Source organism: Rana temporaria, chromosome 4 (assembly GCF_905171775.1).
Source record: "Rana temporaria chromosome 4, aRanTem1.1, whole genome shotgun sequence".
Taxonomy (NCBI): domain Eukaryota; kingdom Metazoa; phylum Chordata; class Amphibia; order Anura; family Ranidae; genus Rana; species Rana temporaria.
The window spans coordinates 360,669,434-360,697,241 of record NC_053492.1 but is presented as its reverse complement, the minus strand read 5'-3'; the positions used below and the strand labels follow the sequence as shown (position 1 = coordinate 360,697,241).

Below are 27,808 nucleotides of genomic sequence, written 5' to 3'. Positions count from 1 at the left end.
ATACAGTATACTGTAGGTCTGCATGCAATGTATAGAGAGCAACGAGTTACCTTATGTTCAAACGTGTGAACAGATTACATACTGTATGCCTAGAGCATACAGAGAACAGCGATGAGGTACAAAGTGCAGCTACCTATAGAAACCCCTGTACGTTTTCCATTTACTGGACTCTAATTAGTGAAAAATGAATCCTAATTGATTGCTGGACTTTGCTGTATTAAAGCATTTTCTATTTGATTACTTCTTAAGGAACATTTGTAAATCACTTTCAGCTGCATAAATGAAATCTGTGTTCTTAATTAGGTAGTATCAGTTCAGTTGCCATGTTTTAGTCCCCATTCACACTGCAGTGTTTTTTTCTGCTGCTTCCCTATGCCTGATGACCCCTTACTATGCCTGACTATTATTTCCAGTTATGCCTGTTCATACTTGTACGCTCAGTCGCCCTATGCTCTAGGTCCTATGCTATGTTCATGCACACTAGGAACAGAAGAAATGTCAGAACCTCTGGCAGAAAAAGCGGCCTAAAAGTGCTCATAGTAGCTTATATTAGGATGACCACATTTCCAAACTGCCATTCGGGGACACACCCCCTCTCTCACCTTCCCCAAAAAAGGTTGAAATGTAGTCTCGGGGTTGATGGCGGCGGGTTATTTGTCAGGTGAATGTGCCACTTGCCACCAGATGCAGTGCCGCTTGCCACCCATAGCCTGCCACCAGATGCAGTGCCGCTTGCCACCCATAGCCTGCCACCAGATGCAGTGCAGCTTCCACCCATAGCCTGCCACCAGATGCAGTGCTGCTATCACTCCCTCTGCATGAGCCATGTGGGTAGAAGGAAAGGAGTGGCGTCACTATCTGGAGAGTGAAGATCACACCAGTCCCTGCTGCTTGCCGCTGGGTGCTGGAGAAGGAAGAGGTTCTGAGGTGGGTGGAGACAGCAGTGCTGCACTAGGCGCAGGCCTCGCTCCCGGTCTCACTGTCTGAGAGTAAATCGTTACTGGTTGCAAGATACCAGGCAGCGCTGGCCCTAGCAACCAGTTCTGGAAATGTAGTTTTTAGTTAGTAGGGGGTAGCCGTCTCCTCTATTTCATTCTGGGACATTGTATTGTCCCAGAATGAAGGTGCCCGGGACCCAGGACAGACCTGTCAATTGCGGGACACTCCCGGGCAATCCGGGACACGTGGGCATCCTAGCTCATACGTCACTAGCTAAAACCACCTAGCACAGCTCACAAGTGCTTAGAGATTTTATGTGCATTTGCTTTTACAAGTGTTTTTGCCCCAAAAAAATCCCCTCTGCTAATTTTTCAAAGTACACTTGAAAATGCAAATGCTCCTAAACCACACTTTTATGAGTGCCTGAAATCTCCTCTCCAAAAGCTGATCCAGAAATAGTTTTTTTCTACCTCTAAACGCTGAGCTTAAAATATGCCTCCAAATGGCCTAATGTAGATAACACTGAGCTGCTTCTACAGGCAGTAGAATAAAAAAAAATGCAAAACTCCTGAAGAAGCAGCCTTTGTTAAGGCTGCATTCACACCTAGACGTATGTTACCGCGGCGTATTTTGCCACGACAAATTGTGGCGTTTTGTCCCGCGATTTGCCGCGACAAAACGCGGTAAAATACGCCGCGGTAACATACACAGGAGGGGTGACAACATTGTCATCTATGGCCGAACGCCGAAAGCCGCCTGAAAAAAAGGTCCGGGACTTGTTTTCAGGCGGCAGGCGTACGGCGTTCGGCGTGGAGATGTGAACCATCTCCATAGCCGACAATGTAAACTCACCCCTCCAGCGTATCAGGGGCTGCTGCGGTGTCGCGCTACAGGCGTATATACGCCTAGGTGTGAATGGGCACTTAAGGATAAGTTCACTTTCTAGAAAAAAGTAATAAATGCACAATTTTTTGCAAGCCAAAAATGTCCATTTATTTATTGGAGCCTGTAAAGCATTACACCAGCGATTGACAGATCGCTGGTCCCATGCAGGTCTCCAGCAGATCTGCCAGTGTATCTGCTTGCCTGTACATCCCGTATGTGTAAGCAGATCGTCTGACAGTAAGCAGGAATAAACTGCCATGGTGCTCCAAAGCTCTGTGGCAATTCATTGAAAAGTACAAGCGGATAACTGCAAAGGCTGCCAGACCTTGTAGTTCTCCATGCACAGAGCCCTATCAATCAGTGACACGGCTGGGTGGGCGGAGTCCTGCTCGGCCATATTTTTTTTAAATTGTGACAGCTGGCAGGGAGGGAGAAGAAGCCTGCTAGCTGTCACAGTGGTTGGTCTGTTCGTAATATGTTACATGTTACACTCTGTATACCCAGATAGCAAATAAAACAGTGTTGAATTGGAAATATGTTAACTTGCTGCACATTTTCACTGGCAAGCTGTACACTTGTAGAGCACTTAAAGCACAAGTTCTAGTTGACACGTTTTCAATTTGTAGCAAATTTGCGTGGCAAGTCTCTAGCAAGAACAAAGTTGCAGTGGTGAGTCTACAGCAAGAGCTCTGCAAGTCTACAGCATGAAAATTCAGCCACGGTGATCCCCTGTGGTGGGAGGACTATTGCACAACATAACTGAACAGGAACTTGCAGCAGACTTGCAGCATGTTTGCAAAGAAAGTTGACCTGGAGTCATGCAGTGAAGACTTGCTGTAATTGTGAAGCCAGGCCAAGTCTAACATAAACTTAGCAAGTCATTTTCAAACTTGCAGCACAATTGTTTGATATCTGGGTATGGGTGTAACATGTAACATGTTGCGAAAGGTGAACTTATTCTTTAAGCCCAATGTTCATGGACCCTAAAAATTACATGAACCTTATGTAAACAGGCATTTTTGATTCTATAGAATGCCTTTAACCACTTAAGGACCGCCTCCTGCACATATACGTCGGCAGAATGGCACGTCTGGGCACATGCACGTACAGGTATGTGCTGTGCTATTGTCCAGCCGTGGGTCGCCGGCACACGCCCGCGACCCGGTCCGAAGCTCCGTGACCAGGACCGCGGGACCAGCGGACCCGATCGCCGCTGGAGTCCCGCGATCGGTCCCCGGAGCTGAAGAACGGGGAGAGCCGTGTGTAAACACGGCTTCCCCGTTCTTCATTGTGGCGGCGTGATCAATCGTGTGATCCCTTTTATAGGGATACATAATCGATGATGTCACACCTACAGCCACACCCCCCTACAGTTGTAAACACACATGAGGTCACACATAACCCCATCAGCGCCCCCTGTGGTTAACTCCCAAACTGCAACTGTCATTTTCACAATAAACAATGCATTTTAAATGCATTTTTTGCTGTGAAAATGACAATGGTCCCAAAAATGTGTCAAAATTGTCCGAAGTGTCCGCCATAATGTCACAGTCATGAAAAAAAATCGCTGATCGCCGCCATAAGTAGTAAAAAAAAAAAAAAAATGCAATAAAACTATCCCCTATTTTGTAAACGCTATAAATTTTGCGCAAACCAACTGATAAACGCTTATTGGTATTTTTTTTACCAAAAATAGGTAGAAGAATATGTATCGGCCTAAACTGATGAAAACATTTTTTTTATATATTTTTGGGGGATATTTATTATAGCAAAATGTAAAAAATATTGCATTTTTTTCAAAATTTTCACTTTATTTTTGTTTATAGCGCAAAAAATAAAAACTGCAGAGGTGATCAAATACCACCAAAAGAAAGCTCTATTTGTGGGGGAAAAAGGACGCCAATTTTGTTTGGGAGCCACGTCGCACGACCGCGCAATTGTCGCAAAACCTGGCCGGGTCCTTTAGCAGCATTTTATTCCGGGGCTTAAGTGGTTAAATGTGTAAAACACACATTTTAATGCCTGACTAATTCTTCTCCTACTATAGAACTGCTCTCCTTCCCTCATCCAGTCTAGGAAACAAGCTCAAGAGCTTGATAAAAATTTCAATTTTTTCCATAAAAACGCCTGTAAAGAAAGCTTTCTCAGGTATGAATGCAGGCTTAGACTGTAAGATTTTTAACAATTGTTGCCCCCTGTTGTTCAGAACTTCTCCTGTCATTGTTTTCAGCTTGGCTGAGAGCCGAGCGTTGCATATTTGATGCTGGTAGTCATCACATGACCTCATTACAAAGCGCGAGACATAAGCCATCTGGGGGTCAGCTTATACTTTTCTGTATTAAGTGAGTAGAATCTTGCCAGTTTGGCCTCTCCGTCTGTCTCCTGAACCTTTCAGTTTGCTGTGTTTGAATGTGGCTCTGAAAGCTGAATGGCCATTTCCTCTTCTCGCTGCAGCTTTCTACTTCTCTTCTGTGGTTTCCCTGTATTGTGAGATGCAGCCTGGCTTAGTTCATTTTCACAGTCAACAACATCCTGCCTCTTGCCGTTGCTGATGGATGATGCAGGGCTAGCGAGCTGTGATTTTATTGGCCAGACGCATCCAGCCTATTTGCCTGAGAGCACAATGAGAGCTTGATTTTTTTTTTTGTACGCGTTCTTCTCTATGTTTCCTGCCTAAATTAAAAAGAAAATGTGTTCGCAGGAGCTGGCAAAGAAAATCAAAGGCTATCAGGATCAGATAGCGTCGCTGAATTCGAAATGTAAGATGTTAACCATGAAAGCCAAACACGCTACGATGTTACTGACTGTGACTGAAGTGGAAGGACTGACAGAGGGAATGGAAGAACTGGATGCTGAACTCCTCCCTGCACACTCTGCTCACCCATCAGTTGTTATGGTAAGGCCTCTGCTCACATTAGCTGCTATTGTATGAGCTGCGTTACATGCAGGCAAGAACAAAGCCACCAACACAGCTCCTGATGTCAGCTGCTTTCTTGCACAGAATAAAAAAAAAGATATCCGATTGCTTCTACGTAACATTTCTGTTCTTCGATTATTTATTTTTTAAATCGTACATAAAAAACAGCTCATACCTAGTCAAAAGATTACACTAACACTCCCTTGAACGTATACATTTAAATAGTTTGTTTCTTTTTCTATACAGTCCTATTGCGTTTCTATAAAACATACACAGTTGTCTCCTTTGTTAGTGTAGCACATCCTTCCTGCATGCGATTTGTTTACTGGCCAAGGCATGTGACTGTGAGCATTCTGTGTACAGACATCACCGAATTCATTCACTCCCTAGTGTCACTTTCACTAGCTAACGATCCCTATTCATTGAAGCAACTTTCAGTATCATTATTTTCTTAGATTTGCATACAATAACAATTAGCTAGCGAAATTTGTAATGCAGTGTAAAATGGAGGACTGATGTAGGAAATATATTGCTAGGCAACACGGACCGCTTGCAAAATAAGAAATGGTGAGAGGGACACCTTAGGGTGCCAGGTTACATTGTTAAAGATGCACACGATCTTGTATCCAGTTTTACATGGCCATACCGATATGGGGTATAGCATTTAAAAATAAGCAACTGCTATGGCCCAACAGTAAAAAAATGTTCAGTCTTGTGTTTGCTAGACATGTGCACACCGAAATATTTTGTTTCGGAATTTCGTTTTCATCCGAAAAATACATTTATTTAGTTACTCCCGAAATTCGTTTTTATTACTTTTGTTTAGTTAAAAAATGCATTCGTCCGAAAATCTGAATTAATTTAGGTCTAATCTGTCACTGAAGGCTTATAGGGCCAGATTCACAAAAGAGATACGACGGCGTATCTCCTGATACGCCGTCGTATCTCTGAGATACGATTGTCATATCTATGCGCCTGATTCATAGAATCAGGTTACGCATTGATAGCCCTAAGATTCAACAGGTGTAATTGACTTACACCGTCGGATCTTAGGCTGCAATTCTAGGCCGGCCGCTAGGTGGCGATTCCATTGCGGTCGGCAAAGAATATGCAAATGACTAGTTACGCCGATTCACGAACGTCCGCTTTGCCCGTCGCTTCCGTAGAGATACGCGGCGTAAAACTAAGGGTGCCCTCTAGGTGGCCTAGCCAATGTTACGTATGGCCGTCGTTCCCGCGTCAAAATTTTTAATTTCACGTCGTTTGCGTAACTAATCCGTGAATGGCGCTGGACGCCATTTACGTTAACGTCGAAACCAATGACGTCCTTGCGACGTCATTTAGCGCAATGCACAAGTTTACAGGTAAGTGCTTTGTGAATCAGGCACTTATGCTGTAAACTTGCGGCGGTGTAACGTAAATGGGATCCGTTACGCCGCCGCAGCGTAATGCATTTGTATGTGAATCTGGCCCAATGTGTCCGTCGAATGTTCTAAAAGGATTCGACGGAGTAGCTAAACTGTACGACGCCGCAATAGTACATTTACTAGTGTCATAATGTTGTATGACACTAGTAATAATTATATTTATAAATTATTATTACTAGTCAACCAACATTCAAAATCTTCTATAGCCTATGGGCAGAGCACTTGACCGGAAATGTACGATTGCGGCGTCGTACAGTTTAGCTGCTTGGCGAATCTTCTTAGAAGTTTCGACAGACAACATAAGCCTTCAATGACAGATTCAATGTTTGTATGTTTTTCGCTGCTTCATCGAATCTTCGTCGTTCATGTCGAATGGTCTAACCCAACACTGTCTCTATCATTTCAAATCTTTTCTCTCTATAATGTCGAATCTTTCCTCTCTATGTAGAATATCTTGGACTTAGGCTGGGTTCACACTACGGTTTTCCCGTCCGTCAGCCGCATACGATTTATATGTAAAACCGTATGCGGCTGAAACGGACGGGAACGTATGGAACCGCACATATGTACGTTTTCCATTGACATTAATGTTAAAGGAAAACGTATGCGGTTGCCATACTGTTTTAAAAACGACTGCAAAACCGTGGTTGAACACGGTTTTGCGGACGTTTAAAAAACGTTTTGCCAGCAAATCGTACGCACCCGGATGCATCTGAGTGCATACGATTTGCAATGCATTCTCTATCTATACGTTTTCCCGTCCGGGCCCGTACGTTTTCAATACTGAAATCGTATGCGGCTGACGGACGGGAAAACCGTAGTGTGAACCCAGCCTAATAACAAAGTTAAGGTTAGGCACATTCGACTGCAGGTTCAGATAGACACAGATTGTTATTGTCAGCATCATGACGAATCTCCTATCTATATCGAACTGTTGTAGTGACGAAAACGAAAAGAAAGCATTTTTTTATGTCCGATCTTTAGAATTTCGGATTCTGCTTGTTTGTTTTCGTTTGTTAAAACGATAACAAAAATACCCGAAATTCGGACGAAAATGCATTTGGATGAAAACGAATGCACATGTCTAGTGTTTGCACAGATAATTATTGAACAGATATAAAATGACTAAAGTAGTGGTTATAGTAGTTTCTTTTTTGCATATACTGTATGTAATTGTTTTTGCACTTTTTTTTTTTTAAAGGTGTGTAGGACACACATACAAATGATCTTTTAAGCTTAATTTATAATAGTATATTTTTATTCAACATTAATAGTCCACTGTATTCATTTATAAATGTTCTTGTTTACATTTTTATAAGTTATTCAGCTATGTCTACATTGTAAAGTGCTGCGTAAACTGTTGGCGCTATATAAATCATGTAAAATAATAATAATAATAGTGTGTATATCAATGATGTGCTGTAATCCAGGGAGGGCAGCCAAAAATCTTTTTTCATCCATTTGCCAACTCTGAACTTGGGAATTAGTAAAGAATATTTTAAATTGGATGCCGAGGGTTACAGCACACCACTGTATGGTGTATGGTGGTAACTGTGTTAACAGTGCCACTGAATAGGTAGAAAGCTTTACCACTTTTTAGACACATATGTGCTCCACACAAACTGCCATTCTAAATGAGCGAAGTGCAGAATCTTTCACGTAATTCAGCAATTATATCAAAATCATACATCACAAACACTGAAGATTGCATGTTGGATTTTGCATTGTGAACAAGGGATTAAAAGTTATGTAGGTCCACTGTGGAAAATATTTATTAAAGAGAAGCAACCAAAAAGACTGTGCAAGAATGGATATTCATAAGAATCTGATTCTACCATTTAAAATGATTATAATAATGCAGGCTTACACCATAAGAACTGGTATGTGTTGATATTCACTTGTATTCTCTTCCCGACAAGTGTCAGTCAATTCCCTATCTATGGAATTGATAACTGACACTGTTTATTTCAACTATTGATTAACTAAACATAATGGGGTTGATTAACTAAAGGAAAATAGGCTGTGCACTTTGCAAGCACAGTTGCACTCTACAGGGGCATTTTCTCCAGAGACTAGTAAATGAGGGGAAGCTCTGCTGACTTGCATCATCCAATCATGTGCAAGCAAAAGCTTCACTTCATTTACTAAGTTCTGGAGCAAATGCCCTTGCAGAGTGCAACTGCACTTGCAAAGTGCACTGTCTATTAGCCTTTAGTAAATAAACCCACTTTTTTCTTTTAAGTTTCGTATTTATCGGCGTATAACACGGACCCTGACTTTAAGAGGGAAGTTTCAGGAAAAAAACTTTCCACAGCCCCCTGCGTATAACACGCAGGCACAGTTTACCCTCTATTTTCAGGGTAAAAAAGTGAGTGTTATACGCCAATAAATACAGTAAGTCCTTTTTGCACCATTGTGTGACAGTTTTTTTGTGTCACATCCTGATACTACGTCCCTGGCAGGGAGAGAGTACAAGTAAATAAAATAATAAAATCCAGCCTCTGAGAGGTAAGACTGCACTGTTATAATAATTTGGGACTTGTCATTGATACTATTACAGATTCCTATTGGTGACAAGTTCTTTTTAGGCTTGATAGATATTTTGGTATTTCCTGTCTCACAAATTTGATAGTGGAAAGCAATAGCATAACCTTTTTATCTTTCTAACTTTTACTAGGTTAGCAACTGAATAATGTATATTTTTACTTCTGTTAGGTACTGTAAAGGTTTTTATAGGGTCCCAACTCCCAAGTGTTTTACACTAGTTTTGTGATTGTATTTTTTATAAAAGTATTGATAGGTCCGAGTCTCTTTAATAGTTTCAAATACACTGGCCCGGATTCAGATAGAATTGTCTATCTATGGGCGGGCGTAACGTATCGCAGATACGGTACGCCGCCGTAACTTAGGGCGCAAGTTCTGTATGCAGAAACAACTTGCGCCCTTAGTTACGACGGCGTAACGTATGTGTGTTGGTGTAAGCCCGCCTAATTCAAATGGGGATGATGTGGGCGTGTTTTATGTTAATTCACTGTGACCCCACGTATTTGACGTATTTTACGAAAGGCGCATGCGCCGTTCATGAAAAAATCCCAGTACGCATGCTCGAAAGTCGTCATTGCTTTAGACGTGAGCGTAACTTATGTACAGCCCTATTCGCGAACGACTTACGCAAACGATGTAAAATTTTTAAAACTCGACGCTGGAACAATGTCCATACTTAACATTAGCTACGCCTCATATAGCAGGGGTAACTTTATGCCTGAAAAAGCCTAACGTAAACAACGTAAAAAAATGCGCCAGACGGACGTACGTTTCTGAATCGGCGTAAATACCTAATTAGCATATTCCTCACGTAAATATACGGAAGCGCCACCTAGAGGCCAGCGTAAATATGCAGCCTAAGATACGACGGGGTAAGACACTTACGCCGGTCGGATCTTAGGGAAATCTATTCGTAACTGATTCTATGAATCAGTCGCATAGATACGACGGCCCGCACTCAGAGCTACGACGGCGTATCCGGAGATACGCCGTCGTATCTCCTTTCTGAATCCGGGCCATAATGTTTACTTTATAAGCATTCTTACTTCCAATCAGTTTTCCATATGGTATCTGTTACCATATTTATTAGTATGATTGCAAAAGCAGCTCAATACATACAGTCATTTTTTTTGTGACATTATTATGTTTTTATGTCAGTTTTCAAATATTCTTATGTGAATGCACTGATGATGATTAGTTGTCTTTTGATGTGTGCTGATTTGTGTGTGCACTTGTCTCTTACTTTCTCTTATCTACTTGCTGCCTTCTGGGTTTCTTCTGATGGTCTTTAATGGCAGATGACCGCTGGTCGCTGTCACACTCTCCTATCACCTGTCACTGAGGAATCAGGGGAGGAGGGTACCAACAGTGAGATTTCCTCTCCACCGGCTTGTCGTTCACCTTCACCTGTGGCTAATACAGATGCTTCTGTTAATCAGGTATCACTGTGCTTTTTTTTCCCCTTCCTAATAAAATGCAGCACTCAGTTCTCTGTACCGTCTTGTGCAATAAATTGTGTGTGGACTGATCATTAAGGCCAAAAAAAACAGTACTTTTAAGTAAACTTGACCTGACCTAACCTATCTAAAGTAACAATGATGCTAAAGAGCATACATGCATATTGCCTGCAAGTACCTGTATAGTGTTTAATCAATACTTGTGTCACTGTGGTGTCCCTTGGAACCTGTTCCAGGCTGTACATGGGACATTAACTTGTGCCCAAGTCAAGATTAAACTCTTTTCCACTTAGGCCTTAGGCCCCTTTGGTTGTGAACAAGCATGATTCTTCCGTGTGAAATCAACTGTAATCTTTGCAAGTTTGTCTGGCTCGTGACAATAACGTTTTTTTTTTTAGCAACATCCATTGCACTCTAGTGTGCAACAAATTCTTCTTCTCCCTTTTACACTACTTCAAAGATGTGCAATTTTGCCGTGATTTCAGGGAATGCCTGTGTAAACTGAAGTCTATGGACCTCAACTCACATCAAAGTTGGACCAAAGTAGTACAGGGACAATTTTGAAGTCGTGCGACTTGAAGTCGAACAGATATGAATGGTACTCATTGGAAAACATGATGAACGACCTGTCATGTGACTTTGCAGTCCCAAGTCGCAGGACAAGTCGCACAAGTGTGAAAGGGGCCTAAGTTCACACCCTGTTACTCAGCTGCAGAATGCTAAAAAAACATACTGTCCATTGCGAAGATTGGGGTGGACTGAAACTCAGGAGGAAGCAGGGATTAGGCCCCGTACACACGTCTGAGAAACTCGACGAGCAAAACACATCGTTTTGCTCGTCGAGTTCCTTGTGAAGCCGCCGAGGATCTCGGCGAGCCAAGTTTCCTCATTGACTAACGAGGAAATAGAGAACATGTTCTCTATTTGGCTCGACGAGTTCCTCGTCGGTTTTCTCGGCCAAAAGTGTACACACGACCGGGTTTTTTCGGCAGAATACGGCTCCGGTCGAGTTTCTGGCTGAATTCTGTGTGTACGGGGCCTTACTCTTGACTTGGGCAGTATTCAAGACTCCGTGTACAGCCTTCAATGTAGTGTAGTGATTTGAAGATTAATACAGGTACTTACAGGCTCAACAAGAGGCTATGCTTCTACATTGTTTTCAATTTTAGAAATGTTTACGTTCACTTTAATGTTCATTGGAGCAACATCTAATCAAAAGTATCCAGATCTTTGCTGATCCCAGCAAAAACTTCATGGAGAGAAAAAGGTCCTGACTCCTCCTGAAGTACAAATTGCAATTGTCTCAGAATGTCCCACATCAGCAATGGTATTTAATAAATAACGCAGTTGTAATAAATCAGATTTCAGTTTTTTGCATAAGGGCAGTCATACCAATTAGCCAGACTGACTGCTATGAACTTAGTTCATTGCTTTTAATCTTATTAAATAACGGGCTTTGTACATTGGGGACTACACAAACCATTGCGAGACACATATAGCTTGTTTCATGATTTTATTTTTTATTTTTTTTAAACATGTTATATACGAAAAGCTGCAAAATAATAGCAAGACCCCAATTTACAGGGTGAAATGATACCATATGTTGGATTATACTATGCAGCTAATACTTGTTTGTATATGCCCTACAAAATTACATGTTGGCACAATAGTTATTAAGTATTGAAAGCAAAATTGATACTAGGTACAGAAAGCTAAGTGTTGCACTTCACCATGAATTAAATGTTTTGTCTTGTTGTATTTGTTGTTTTTCTCTGTTTTCTGATTAGTGGTAAAGAACCAATTTATCCATCCATAGTCAAGCATTCTTCACCATTTGATGTTTAGGGACAAGAGATATTGCTTTATATATCAGTCTTGGAAATTTGCTACGCTAGTGTAAAGTGTACACATGATATTAAACCATCGTCTAATAGTGTTTGTATTATATATTTGCTAAAATCTTTAAAAACATGTTGACAGACAATATCAGTAGAGTGGGAATAGGCTCTATCTTGGGGAAAGACAACAAAATAAAGCTAATATCCAAAAGCCAATCCATCATAACATCATTGATTTCCAATTTTCCAGTCAAGATTTGTACATTATCATGTACAGAATAAACAACAGGGATGCAAGTGGACAATTCTGGTAGAAAGTTGGTTAGGATTATTATCAGTAGTTGAATAAAATGGGAAGGATATGGGGAAAAACATGCTCTGATATAATCAACAAACATGTTTTATTGTTGCAGCCCTAATTTTGGATTGTAATGCCGTGTACATACAGAAAAGTTTGATGTGAGCTTTTGGTCGGAAATTCCGACTGTATGTAGGCTCCATTGAATTTTTTTCTGTCGGATTTTCTGACAACAAATAATTGAGAGCTGATTTGTCAGAAATTCCGATCGTCTGTATGCAATTCCAACGCTCAAAAAAACAAGCATAGAACTTTATTTTTCTCGGCTCGTCGTAGTGAATTTTTGTGACCGTGTGTATGGAACACAAGTTTGAGCCAACATTCCGCCAGAAAAAAATCCACGGTTTTCTTGTCGGAATTTCCAATCGTGTGTACGCGGCATAAGAGTAATGACCACAATGAATAGACTTGCAGGCACAGACAGCAGCAAAATGGGTCATTTGTAATTGGGGGGAAGGTTCCCCTCATTTTTTGTTCACGTATCACAGGGGAAAAAAGTGAAAGCCAATCACACCAACGGTAACAGATAGCAATCAGATGGTTCTGGCCTATTTCTTCTTTACCCATAGCTAAAAAGTGCTTTCTGGTAACAAGGGACTTGGAGTTAAAGACAAAGGTGCCTACTCTGCACTATTTATTTGCTTAGTGATGTTTACAGTAGGAGCGAGAGTCTTTGAGTTGGGAACACAGGTTAATGTGAAGTGCTTTTGAGACTAAGGATCATGTTGTCAGGATTTGAGGTGTCTGCTCAGTAGTATTTAGGAGGGAGGTCAACGCATTATTCTTATGGCACTTACACAGTGGACTGAGGATATATGTGATTAACTTTGCGTTGTCATGTGTGCTGTCTTAGAGAAATTTTTTCTTAAAAGTTTTGACCATGGCATAACATTGTACTTGCGGGCTTAGGCCTTTATACAGTATATTATCCTTTTTTCCTTCCCAACCTCTTTACTATTAAGTTCTATTGCTCAAGTCCAGTTTAGTTGTATTCCACGCTCAGAATATTTATATGTCTCATGTGGCAACCCACACATTTCATATATTAAAGGGGTTGTAAAGGTAAAAAACATTTCCCTAAATAGCTTCCTTTACCTTAGTGCAGTCCTCCTTCACTTACCTCATCCTTCGATTTTGCTTTTAAATGTCCTTATTTATTATGAGAAATACTCACTTCCTGTTCTTCTGTCTGTAACTACACACAGTAATGCAACACTTTCTCCCTGGTGTGGAGAAAGCCTCTTGAGGTGGGAGGGGGTGAGCAGGAGTGTCAGTATGCCCACTAACACACAGCTCCTTTCTCTATCTGCAAAGTAGAGAGCGTCCTGACCCTCCTGCTCGCTTAGTGGTTTGATAAATGGCCCTCCCCAAACAGGATATTGTGCTGAACCTGTAGGTGAATAAGAGAACCAGAACCTTCACTGCTAAAGTTGGCAGTGCCAGGGCAGGGCCTCTGTGAACTGGACCTTCCTGAGAGATTAATCAGTAATCTAAAAGTAATTGGGTGCAGAGAAATTACTGCTACCAGCATTTAACATTAACCAACAGTATATAACAGTGTATAAATGATACAAGCTTTATAATTATTAACAGTACATACATCCAATTTACAAACGGGTATTATCAGCAGGGGGTCTGGTAAGAGTCCCAGTGGAATTGTGCACATATACATGGGTATATATAGTTATTAAAAGAAATACCTCTAAGACAAGATCAGCAGCCATGGGAAGATCCTCAAACTGTTGTCCAACCAGCCTGGAACTGAGCTTCTCACCAGCAGGAACTGTGGCATCTAACTGTGGTATCTAACTACCAGAAGTGGCCATCGGGTGCCTAAACTGGCTCTAGCCTATGCTGGTTATCAAGCTCTAAACTAAATCTAGCTACTAAAACCCAGGGTTACCTAGAAAAACAGAAGATGTATACAAACTATATTGCAATAAACAGGTTCACCTGATAATATACAGCAAGGTGAATTTAGATATACACTCATGGGCAGCTACAGTTTAACTATAAACTCTCTAACGCTGATAAATGTTGATAAACGCTCAAAAACAACGCTCTCCAGCGTTTTTTAAAGTTTTTGATCCATTGGAAAAATTAAGAAATTTAAAAAAAAAACTATATAAATTTCATGAGATATCCATGACCATTTACCCCCAAAAGAAAGCCCAATTTGTTTCTAATTTTCAGGCGTTTTTGCCTTTATTTCTCCTGATAATTCTATGAATAACACATTTCCTATCCTAGATTAGCTACACTCACTCACTTCACTGTATCCGTGGAAGTAGCCATGGTTGCCAACCAGGCTGGACTTCAAATATATCTTCCTCTCTCCATCTCCCTTGCATGGGGATTGGGGGGCTTAGTAGTTTATAGGAAGAAGGTAATATTGTTTGTGCTTTTAGTTCAGCTCACAGGAAGTAACAAGGAAGCAGCATTTCATGTAAAATCAACATGTATTTTCTGTAGGTGTTGAAAAACATCTTTCACCACATCTAAGGGCTGGTCAGCTGCGATATATTACATTTTTATTTGTTTTGGTTTGGATATACTTCAGGAGTTTCCTTACCCACTTTTATTATTGAACCCATACCTCACAGTGGGTTCTACAAGCTCAAACAAAAATTATTTAACCTCTGTGGCACCATCACTAGCATATCAACAGCTCCTCCAACTTCGGGCACCTGGGTCCTCAGCCAAGTGCAAAACCTGTAGTGTAGTGGTGGCCTGATAACCCACATACTCCTTCCCTGGCCAGGCTCAGTGTCTCCCTATGGGCCTTTAGATACAGTAGAGTATAAAAAAATCAGGTCCTTTTATAACACAGAAAAAATATATTATAATTCCTTTTACCATTGTAGATTGTAACCGTGCTACTTATGGTCAAGTAACATCAATCCCAGTGAACAGATCAAAACAAACTTATAGTAATACTTTAGTCATTTATGCAAGCTGATTTTATACTTCAGTATTTCTTTGGAATAGTTGCAGGTGTTTGTATCAGTAAAGCGTAAGCGTCGTTTTTTCTTATTCAAGCTGATAACATATATTACAGTTACAGGAACTAGTTTGCATGCTTTTGTTACCTTTTCTGTTGAAAGTACTGTGTTATCCTTCATGCTCTTAGGACATTGCTTATTACCAGGCCTTATCTGCTGAACAGTTGCAGACAGATGCTGCCAAGATACAGCCCAATGCAGCTTCTTCTCAAGAAATGTATGAGCCTGGAATAGAGACAGCTGCTAACGCCAAGTTAGATGATCTACAGCGTTCCTGGGAGACACTGAAGAATGTGGTATGTTTTCATCTTAATGTTTAGCCAAATGTATGTAATATATGAAATTAAAAGCAAAATCTAACTCTTAGGCCTTGTACAGACGAGTGAATATGTCCGATGAAAACGGTCCGCGGACCGTTTTCATCAGACATGTCTGCTGGGAGGTTTTGGTCTGATGTGTGTACACACCATCAGACCAAAATCCCCGCGGACAGAGAACACAGTGACATAGACGACACCAACGTTCTCTGACACGTAAGGTCAATGCTTCCACGCATGCGTCAAATCAATTCGACACATGCGTGGGATTTCGGGCCACCGGACATGTCCGATGAGTTGTACTAACCATCGGACATGTCCGACGGACAGGCTTCCAGCGGACAAGTTTCCTAGCATGCTAAGAAACTTTTGTCCGCTGGAAACCTGTCCGCTAGGCCGGAAAACTGTCCGCTAGGCCGGAAAACTGTCCGGTAGGCCCTACACACGGTCGGACATGTCCGCGTTTCAGCGGACATGTTCGGTCGTGTGTACAAGGCCTCACACAACATGGGATAGAATATTTGAAATTACATTTTTACAAACACCCCAGTGAAAGAAAACAAAAATATGTATATGTATGTCTTGAAATTGACTATGCAATTCCTTACATTCTGCTTGGAGGTGAAAATATAACTCCAGTTGCCTTCACAAAGGGAAAAATCTTTCTGAACTGCAAGCCATAGTTCTATAAACCAGGTTATCCTTATTGGGATTGCTAGAGTTAGTCCTAGGGAATAAATCGTAAATTAGTCTAGGTTCACATTGATTCAGCTCTATGCTGCATTTTGTGTGGGAACTGCAGCCTGTCCATTTGAATGGGCTGCAGTTCCTCCTGAAATGCAGGTAAAAGGTCCCTGCAGCATTTTAGAAATTGCAGCCTTCATGGAAATTGCAAGTGCAGCGTGTTTCCCAGTGCAGGTGCTATTACCAATGCGTGCCATTAGGATTATTGGTTTCAACGCCCTATTCTTATTACACTCCTTCCTGTAGAGGCTGTATGTATAAGTGAGTGCTGAAGCGACCACTGGCTGAAACCCTGATTAGTCAGAATTTAAGAGTGATGTCACCAGCACAGCATATTCTCCAAAATGGGGCCAAAGATTTAATCGGCAATCATATTGTTACAGCAGATAGCATTGTTTCAAAGTCACACAGGCATGTTTGGGTCTTGGCGTGCTGGTGACATCACTCTCTCTTATTAGGATTGTTGGTATCCAGTGCGTTTTTCTGCACGGGTGGTTGCAGCTGCAGGATCAAGTGCAGACCTGCAGCGGGAACCACCCACACAGATGTGTAACTAGCCTACCTGTATTTATTAGACATATGCATTCATTTTCGTCCAAATTTCAGCTATTTTCGTTATTGTTTTAACAAACGAAAACGAAAGTGCAGAATATGAAAACTCAAAGATCCGACATAAACAAATGCTTTATTTTTGTTTTCAGCGGTCGAATGTGCCTAACCATAACCCTATTAGTCCAAGATTATTCTATATAGAGAGAAAAGATTTTACATAGAGAGAAAAGATTCAAAATTATAGAGAGAAAAGATTTGACATTATAGAGAGAAAAGATTTGACATTATAGAGAGAAAGATTCGACATTATAGAGAGAAAAGATTCGACATTATAGAGAGAAAAGATTCGACATTATATAGAGAAAGATTCGACATTATAGAGAGAAAACATTCAACATTATAGAGAAAAAAGATTTGACATAGAGAGAAAAGATCGCTGCTGGAATTGGGAGGGGGAAGTAAAATAAAAATAATGATGATGAATGTTATTGGCTGATTGTAACCAAAGAGGAGGAGCAGTAAAACAGCTAGAACTAACTTGACAATTCAACATGAACATACAAAAATACAAACATTGAATCTGTCACTGAATGGTGTCTGTTGAAAGTTCTAAGAAGATTAGACGGAGCAGCTAAACTGTACGACGCCACAATCGTACATTTCCAGTCAAATGCTCGGCCCATAGGCTATAGAAAAATTCTAATGTTGGTTGACTAGTAATAATAATTAAAAATTTAATTATTACTAGTCATACATTAGAATTCTTCTATAGCTTGTAGGCGGAACATTCGACCGGAAAAGTACGATTTGTCGCATCATACAGTTTCACCGAATTTTGGGAGTAACTAAATACATTTATTTTTCAGACAAAAACGAAATTCCAAAACAAAATATTTCAGTGTGCACATGTCTAGTATACTATTTATTACTAATAGTTTATGTTCATGTAAAGCACTGAGATAACTGTTGGCGCTATATAAATCCTGTATAATAATAATAATATGCTGCATTCTATCGTCATCTGTGCTACTATCTTTTATGTTGTAAATTTTGCCTTCATATGTCTGTAGATTAGCGAAAAGCAACGCACTTTATATGAGGCTCTTGAACGACAACAAAGATATCAAGATTCTCTTCAGTCCATTTCCACTAAAATGGAGGCTGTTGAAGTTAAATTAAATGAAAGTTTGGAGCCCAGCAAGACTCCTGAAAGTCAGATGGCTGAACACCAGGTAATCTGTAGTATTCATTAAATGTAAAATATCTTACTGTGCCATCCTTGATACCTACCGAGTTATGTGGTTACAAAGTGCAATGCCAAAATATATAAAATAAAGGTACATTGGATTTTTTGTCTTGTATTACTTAGTGCTGTTTTTTATTTATTTATTTTATTTTACCTTAAAGTAATTTTTTTTATGTCACAATGTACAGTATAAGATTCCCTATCATCTGTGCCCAGTCTTGCCACACATAGTTAATCCAGCTCTGAGCAATCCTCTTTTATTGTTTAGTGAAATAAAACGGACTTACAGAGAAAAACCTTAGTCCGTTCCGCCCCCTTGCTGTGAATGACAGGTTATTTACATATCTCATGCACTAGTCTGGAGACAGGCATTATTTTTTAATTCCCACCCCCACTCCTTTTTTGAAGTCATGTGGTTACTTTTCTGGATTTTGCCTGGATGTTAGTGATCATAGCAGAATTCAGTGTAAGGAATACACAGGAAAAAATGCATGTTGACAAGGGGAGTGTAGAGGAGGGCGGGAAGTCTACTGACATCACAACTCCACCCACAGAGCTCCAGACAACAGACCCACCCACAGAATCTGCAGTTTTTCAGTTCTTATAACAGACAGAGGGGAAACATTTGACAGGTAAGGATACATGCAGGAGGCATGTATATCCTTATAGATCAGCACTATGGCAGTAGTTTACAAAGGATGATAGTGGGTTTACATTCACTTTAACCCAACTAAGGCCCTAAAAATTACCTAACCCATAATGAGTTCAATAACATCTAAACTGCCCTCTTCTCAACACTTAACCGGACCCCAAAACCTAGCCATAACTTTAACATAATTCTAAAAAAAAAAATCCACAAACATGTAGCCCAGCACCTACCTCTGAAAACAAAGACTTATTTGCAATCCCTAGACACTAACCATAACCCAGCCCTCACTCTTAAACCCCCTTACAATAAGTTAGGTTGTAATTCATACATAATTTTTTCTAAATAGGAAAAAAAAATGATGAGGGTATGATTAAAAGTCATTCCAATAACCCCATTATATTTTGCTGCCTTAGGTCATGTCCTGAGTAGCCTTTCCACAAATTAAAGTCTTCTTTCTCTCCTTAGTATGTTTGTATTCAAATTATTTTAGTTAACTAGCATAATTCAAAGAGAAAACTTTTTTTTTTTTAATTTTGGCTAGAGTAAGGGAGGGTTATAACCCCTGTCAGATTTTATTGTGTCCATTGGGGAACTTCCCTTCACTTCCTGTCCCATAATCAAAACAGTAGGTGAGCGGAATTCCTGCAAATTAAGGACATCCCTTGGGGACCCCCAGGTCCCCATTGGAATATTTTCCCTTTATAACTTTTCTAGGGACAACCCAACATTTGGGATTTTTTTTCATTTTTAATGATAACAATAAATAGGAAAAAATAGAGGGTTAATCTCCCTAACGGGGGTACAAACAGCAATAAAATCTGACAGGTGTTCTAATCCCTCTCCACTCTATTAAAAAAAAAAAAAAAAAAAGTTTTTCATTTCCAATATTTTTATTAAAGTTTACAAATAAAAAAAAAAAAAAGAAAAGAAAACAGCATTCGTGATTGTCAGGAGAACAAACGTACAAATGCAAGTTATTGTGAATACAAACGCATCATCAGCACACATTATTACCTTGGGGACTCTTGGTAAGTTCTGCTGATCTAATCAACAAATTGAGCACTTATGAACTATTTCTCGCAGGAATCAATCAGTATGGGGAACTAGAATGGGAGCTTCCAAGCTTCAGAAGTGTATATGGTCACATGCAATGGTATTTTTCTTGGTTTGGAATTCTCTATGTTGCCATTTGCCGATAGTTCTCTTTTCTATGGATTAATCCTTTGCCTGCCATGGATGTATACCATAGGACATAGGTTGGCAGCAGTAGACACTCCTGGCTGCTACATCAACAGTATGTGTAAATGTTGCAAGCCAACTGTCAGTTTCCTGATGAAGGTTATCTGGCAGATGTGCTCCATTGTAAAGCGTGGACAATGTGCGCTTCCTCCCAAGACAGTAATCAGTACAACCTGTGCTGCAAAATTTTCAAGTGCAGTCTAGTGGGTTAACAAAAGAAAACAAACCATGTGTACCATCCCACACACTAATTGTGCTAATAAACGTTTCCAACCTAACAAGAGGAAAAAGTGTTGTTTCAAAAACATGAAACTAACTGGTGCTGCAAAAATACAAAAAAGCTGGAATACACAGCTTAACAGACATGTCAAAAATAGGTAAAAAATGTGCAACCAAAAGAAAAAAGAAATAAATAAATAAAAATAGAACCAAACAAAGTGTCCTGTGATAAGAAAAATGCAAATAAGAACAACAATAAAGTATAACAATAAGCTGTAACACCCAGGTGAAAAAATGCAAGTGAGAATCATACATAAAAAGTGTCCACTGCAGATGATATATGTTAAATGCAATCAAGAGATATATTCATCAAACAAAAATATCCATAGGATTTTCAGCCGTTTACCAGATTCGGTGGACCTCTATTACGGAGGTCTTATGGGCTCATCAGAAACCAGGGGTCACTCAAGGGGATCCTCTATGGCTACGCTCTGGTGTACAAGTGTGTCTGTCTTTCATCAAACTTCCAGGAGCTATGCTGGATCCTATTCCAAGCAATCTCAGCTTCCACTGTCAGCTTCCAATGAGGTGGCGTGGTGTGCAGATATATTTAGAGGGAGAGCAAAAAAAGCTTCATGGTGCAGTATTATTTGGGTATTCCAAAAAAAAACTTTATTGAAAAAGCAGGTTTAACTGACATCAATTAAAAGCTTGTAAAAAGCAGAACAGTTCAAAAAGCAGGATAAAAAACTTGCAGCTACGGCTTCAGCTGATCAGCTGGGGCGTGGTGACGTCAGATGATAGTTGCTCCGCCCGACGCTGCGTTTCTCCTCAACAGGCATCAACAGGCATTGCTTCCTATCCCTGTATACTTCTCTGGGGTTTACCTGACTTTCAAGCCTAAAATAATAATTTTATCATGTGTGCAATAAATGCAAAAACTGCGTTGGCATGCATGTTTGTTAACCAAGCTAATGATTAACTAATTACTGATGATTACACAGTTCCAGTGAGGATGGCTAGATCTTTCATTCACTGTTGTAAGTAGGAGATCTGCTGTTTTTTTGTATGCCAAAGTTTGTAAGGCAGATATATATATATATATATATATATATATATATATATATATATATATATTTATAAAATACATTTTTATGTTTCCCTTCAGGCTCTCATGGATGAGATTTTAATGTTACAGGAAGAGATCAGCAAGTTGCAGGCTTCTTTTGCAGATGAGCTAGTATCTGAATCTCTTGATTCGGAAGCTGCAGATCAGTTAGCTCTGCAATCAACACTGACTGTCTTAGCTGAGAGAATGGCCACCATCAGAATGAAGGCCTCAGGAAAACGGCAACTCTTGGAGGTACATACAGTATTTAAGTTGTTTAGAGTAAATATGTCTATGTGCACCTGTTACTGAATATTGCTTTTAAACTGTTGATCGTGCAATCAGCTGCTTATACTTAGGGGAAAGGTCTTTACGCTATCTTAATTATTTTCTATCATTTTTATTATTCATTATCATTCATTTATTTCTATCACTTTACTTCAGGACTTATTATCATGCATTATACACACAGGCACAACAATATTCTCTTCTTTCCTGTGTAAGCTATTAGTCCCATCAATCCACCGTTTAATGGAGATAAATAAAGGGAGGACATGTTTGAAGTCCAACCTGTGTGACAACCATACATACTGTACAGTGGAAAAGTAAACGTATACACAAAGGGACAGGAAGTGTGTTATTTGCAGGATCTCCAGGTGAAAAGAAACTGGGCTGAGGCTGCCATTCCTCTCACTTTATGCACATGGGTCTGCTTCATGATGTGCAGCCAGGGGCGGACTGACAACTCATGGGGCCTCCGGGTAATAGGAGATTATGGGGCCCCCAGGCAATAGGAGATTATGGGCCCCCCAGGCAATAGATTATGAGGCCACACAGTATACATACACACTGAATACACATACACACACTGAAAAGGTACTGGAGAGGCGGGGCAGCTATAATCTTGGGATTTTTTGACGAAAAGGATGTCGGTAAGGGACATTTCAGGGACAAATGTAAAGAAAAACACACATTTTTACATACTGTCCCTGGTTTTACTGAGGCTGGCAACCCTGATGGGGCCCCCTAGTGGCATGGGGCCCTCGGGCATGGGGCCCTCGGGCAAATGATCAGTCCGCCCCTGTGTGCAGCTTTTTTCTTTGACAATGCTGCAGCTTGGAGCTAGGACGAGTAACCTATTCCTGCCTACACTCACAGCAGTCTAGTTGGACTTTATTTCTGTACCTGAGCGGCACCTAAATTTACAATTTATTATGTTTTATTTTTGACTTTAGATACATTTTCACATTCTGTAATTTCTGTAGTCAGACTTGTACCTGGGTCCTCATTTATAATGAAGATCAGATATCGCTATCCACGCTTTGCTATGCACAATGTGGCCCATCATATTTATAAAAATCTGGCTGTGGTGTGTAGTAGTTTTTTTTTTTTTTAGGTACAACTTTCAGGCATTTAGTGTGCCGAAAATTCAGCTATTCTGAAATAGCTGTAAATATGTGTTCAACACACAAACTTTGAGTTCGAGTTCAGTTCAGTTCAGTTGCTTGAAAACTTAATTGAAATAAATTACAGAACTAAATTGCTATGCCCTTTCTGCTATGATAAGTAAATACAAAAACTGTAGGTATAATTATAATCCCAACAGCATTTTACCCGTATTGGGTGGGGGTAAAAGCATATTGTGCGTGATTACGCTGATGATGCTAGTTTTCAACAGTGGAAATACTGTATGTTTTACGCACATGCCTTAACAAGGACAGAAAAGCTAAACAAATTATGTCATTAGGAAAAACTGAGCGAGCAGCTGGAAGAACAACGTCATGAACAAGCTCTGCAGAGATACCGCAGTGAAGCAGATGAACTTGATCACTGGTTGATGGGGGCCAGATCAACTTTGGATAATGTATTGCGTGCCTTTGAGGAGCCTATGGATATGGAGGCACAACTCATTGATTGTCAGGTATAATGCGTCACAGATATAACATTTGTGTAATAATGTGAGTTAGCGCTCCAAACAAATAAAAAAAAAAGCAGCTAGCACAAAGTAAGGTAACCAACCCCATATGCAGATATAAAAAGTGGCAGTGCAGCACTGGGAAATTCTACATACAGTGCATAAAATAGTGTGCATAAATGAAATGCTTGAATTCATAATCATCAAATTAAACCAAAAAAGTTACAAATTAATATAAATAAATAAAAAAAATTGTTGTTGTTTAATTTGATGATTATGAATTCAAGCATTTCATTTATGCATGCTATTATGTGTATGTAGAATTTCCCAGAGCCGCAATTCCACAGATTTAACATTGTTCAGAGCTCTGTATTTTGAGAGACGTAAATACATTTTTGCACAGACCTGGAAGTGTATTTATGTGCATATTTGCTTATTACAAATAATAGCATGCATAAATGCAGAATGCAAAATGTATTATCTATATAATATAAAATAAATAGAGCTGTCCCTGTTTCCTGTAAAGCACTGAAGCCTCCTTGCACACATTCAACCCAAAGAAGCCTAACAAGGAACTCGACGAGGAAAACGATGTGTTTCGCCCGTCGAGTTCCTCGGTCTTGTGTACGAGGCTATAGAGCCGGTTCACACAGGCGCAACTCGTCAGGCGACTTAGCCGCCTGACGAGTCGCGCTTCGTTCTGTACTATGGAACCGTTCTAATAGGAGCGACTCAAGTCGCTCCGACTTAGAAAAAGGTTCCTGTACTACTTTGGGACAACTTCAGGGTGACTTGCATTGACTTCAATACAGAAGTAATTTTGCAAGTCGTCTCTGAAGTCGTGGGCAGATCGCCTTGCCGAGTCACTCGGCAAGCCGTGCCACCCCTATGTGAACCGGCTCTTAGTGTAGTTAAAAAAACGAATTAGCACAATGGACATTACTTATAGACAGTTGAATGTGTATTTTGTGCCGCTGTCTCATCTGTTAGCTAAAGTCTTCCGCAATCTATTCCCCCTCTACCCTGCTGCTGTAGTCTTCCGGTGTGATGGGGGTTAATAGAACTGAAGGAGCTCATCAGAAGTGCCCATGTATGCCCACTCTTTTCTGCCCATCTCCTCCATTCATAGAAGGTGTACTACTGCTTCCACGAATTAAAGGGGTTGTAAAGGAAAACATTTTTTTTCATAATAAGCATCCTTTACCTGCAGACATTCCTCTTTTCACTTCCTCATTGTTCATTTTTGCTCAGAAGTTGCTCTATTTCTTCTCTGTTCTATTCACTTCCTGCTTGTCTGATTGTTACTCACCACCTTGAAAGGAGGTTTTACTGCGGTGGTCAGTGACGTGCTCGCCCCCTCCTGGGAACTACATCTGTGTGGCAGGATGCTCTCTATGTGTTAGAGACTTCAAAGAGGTGTGAATTTCTGGGTGTGCCGCAATGCATACTGGGAAATGTAGTTCTTACATGAACGAGCGCCGCAAACCAGGAAGTGAATCACAGAACAGAAACTAGAACGCCGGAGGTCATATAGATGAAGGAATTTAATAGGTATGTACTCGTTTTTAACAGAATCATTACACTATTCTGTCTGTCTACCTTGCAGACATTAAAGTGGAGGTTCACCCAAAAACGCAATTTTTAACATTAGATTGAGGCTCATTTTGGGAAGCAGAATCGGGAGTTTTTTTTTTAAATCGAAGCAGTACTTACCGTTTTAGAGAGCGATGTTCTCCGCCGCTTCCAGGTATGGGCTGCGGGACTGGGCATTCCTATTTGATTGACAGGCTTCCGACAGGCTTCCCGGCGGTCGCATACAGCGCGTCACGATTTTCCGAAAGAGCCGCACCGACATTCGGCTTCTTTCGGTTACTCGTGACGCGATGTATGCGATCGTCGGAAGCCTGTGGGAAGCCTGTCACTCAAATAGGAACGCCCAGTCCCGAAGACCATACCCGGAAGCGGCAGAGAAGATCTATCTCTAAAACGGTAAGTACTGCTTCGATTTAAAAAAAAAAACACCCGATTCTGCTTCCAAAAATGAGCCTCAATCTAATGATCTAAAAAATGTTTTTTAAGGTTGTAAAAAATGGTCGTGTGTGGGCTTTAACGACAAAAAAAGGCGCATGCTCGGAAGCAAGTTATGAGACGGGAGCGCTCGTTCTGGTAAAACTAACGTTCGTAATGGAGTAAGCACATTCATCACGCTGTAACAGACTGAAAAGCGTGAATCGTCTTTTACTAACACAACATCAGCTAAAGCAGCCCAAAGGGTGGCGCCATCCGCATGGAACTTCCCCTTTATAGTGGCGTCGTACGTCACCGCGCTTTGCTAGAGCATTTTCTTTCACGATCGTGTGTAGGCAAGGCCGTTTTAATGATCGGGTTGAAAAAAAACCTTAAAAACGTCATTTTTTACAACCCGAAAACCGGTCGTGTGTATGCGGCATTAGTGTGCATGAGGCCTAAAAATGTTTCATTTCTGTATTGAGAAAATTGCTAGAAAGTATCGTTTTACAGTTCTTGCTTTACGTGATCCCTTGAATAAGGCAATTTAGGTTTCTTCTATAAATAAAAATGACACATTACTGGAGCAGTTCATAGAAGGATACCAAGTAAAGATGTGTTTATGTGTTTATGCAGGTCAATCTGTAAAGAGGATTATGCAGATATACTCAGTCATTCACAAACCTTGAAGCTAAAAGCTTATCCATATAGCACATGGCTCATTTGTAGAAAACAAGACGGAGGGCAAAGGGCTTGGGTCTAATAATGTATAGACCTGAAGAATAATGGCACATGCAAAACCATTTCCTAGATAGATTTGCTATTTACTGGGCTCAACAGATAACCGTGCCTTTCATTTTCAACAGTTTTTTTGCTTTTTTTTTTAAGTGAAAATGACTCTCAGTTTGCTGTGGACTTGCTCCTGTAACAAAGGCTTTGCCCTTGATGTAACAGCGATGCCGAAGTGCCTTATTTCATAAAATGTTTGAATTTGCTTCTTTGTTTTCACTGCTACAGAACATGCTTTTGGAAATAGAACAGAAGGTGGTGGCTTTGTCAGAACTGTCTGTACACAGTGAGAACTTACTCATGGAAGGGAAGACCCAAACTAAGGAAGAGGCCGAACAGTTGGCAATGAAACTGAGGACTTTGAAGGGGAGCCTCATGGAACTGCAGAGGGTTCTTCAGGACAAACAGATAAGCATCCAGGTAGTTCAAACTAATGTAGTATTTAATTGTATTTTAGTATTATGGGAATACTGTATTTATTGGCGTATAACACTCACTTTTTTACCCTGAAAATAGAGGGTAAACTGTGTCTGCGTGTTATACGCAGGGGGCTGTGGAAAGTTTTTTTCCTGAAAGTTCCCTCTTAAAGTTAGGGTGCGTGTTATATGCCGATACATACGGTAATTGATACACTGATGTGTTATTATATTCTTCGTATGCTACCTACTTAAGAAAAGCATGGTGGTCATGTTTCTAGCCAGGTTTAAGATATTTTTGGACTGATTTGTAATCCTTTTATTGGCTTCCATTGCCTTGACTCTAAGTCAAATACTGTGTTTAGCCAACTTAGCATTGATAAATCAATTCACAACCCTTGCACTGCTTTTGTTATTGCAAAGATATTATAGCTACCGTATTTATCGGCGTATAACACGCACCCTAACTTTAAGAGGGAAGTTTCAGGAAAAAAACTTTCCACAGCCCCCTGCGTATAACACAGTTTACCCTCTATTTTCAGGGTAAAACAAGTGAGTGTTATACGCCAATAAATACAGTAACTATAAAGAATCACGCATTCATTTAATTTTTCTTTTAAGTATTTCCATGTGAGACAATACAGTAAATCAGCCACTGATAATTTAGTTGTAACCAGATGCAATTAAGAACGGTCACACAATGCTGGTAACCCCTTTACAGTTCATTTATATAATTGTACATTATCCTGCACAGTGCACATTGCAGTGAGTGTGGTACAATCACAGTATATGTATTCCTATGCTGTAAGAGATCTACAGTATTGCTTTAACAGTGCTCTTATGTTTTGTTTGTTCCATAGGCTAAGCTAGCATGGGGCGAGATGAAAGTACACAAGAAAGCAGAACATGTAATGTGTCTGTTTTTCTGCTTTGGGGTCTGCTTGCTGTTTGATTTTTCTTGTTCTTGGGGTGTGCTGTGCAAGCTGAAATTTTATTATTTTCCAAATTCTCTTCATTCTATTTATGATCAAATATCAGTTTATCAAACAATATTTTTTTTAAGATTTCATTTCTCTTTCTATTTATTTTCTAAATCAAACTTTTTCTATGAAATCCTTTTATTTAAAAAAAAATATATATATATATATATATATATATATAGAAATAACTGCATTGCTGTTCTGAAAGTAAACTAGTTAGATTGTAATCTAAAGGCTCAACCCACAAAGCTATAGTGTCT

General features: G+C 40.1%; 1 protein-coding gene across 1 annotated transcript in view; it reads left to right on the top strand.

The window, feature by feature from the left end:
- The window catches only part of SYNE1 (spectrin repeat containing nuclear envelope protein 1), a 595,717-nt gene that overhangs the window by 330,981 nt on the left and 236,928 nt on the right, over positions 1 to 27,808 (top strand). Inside the window, exons 89-95 of the mRNA XM_040350885.1 lie at positions 4,526 to 4,720; positions 10,011 to 10,151; positions 15,496 to 15,663; positions 18,051 to 18,212; positions 21,502 to 21,696; positions 23,189 to 23,362; positions 26,381 to 26,572. Coding sequence (XP_040206819.1) covers positions 4,526 to 4,720; positions 10,011 to 10,151; positions 15,496 to 15,663; positions 18,051 to 18,212; positions 21,502 to 21,696; positions 23,189 to 23,362; positions 26,381 to 26,572 — 1,227 coding nt within the window. The remainder of the gene's footprint in view (positions 1 to 4,525; positions 4,721 to 10,010; positions 10,152 to 15,495; positions 15,664 to 18,050; positions 18,213 to 21,501; positions 21,697 to 23,188; positions 23,363 to 26,380; positions 26,573 to 27,808) is intronic.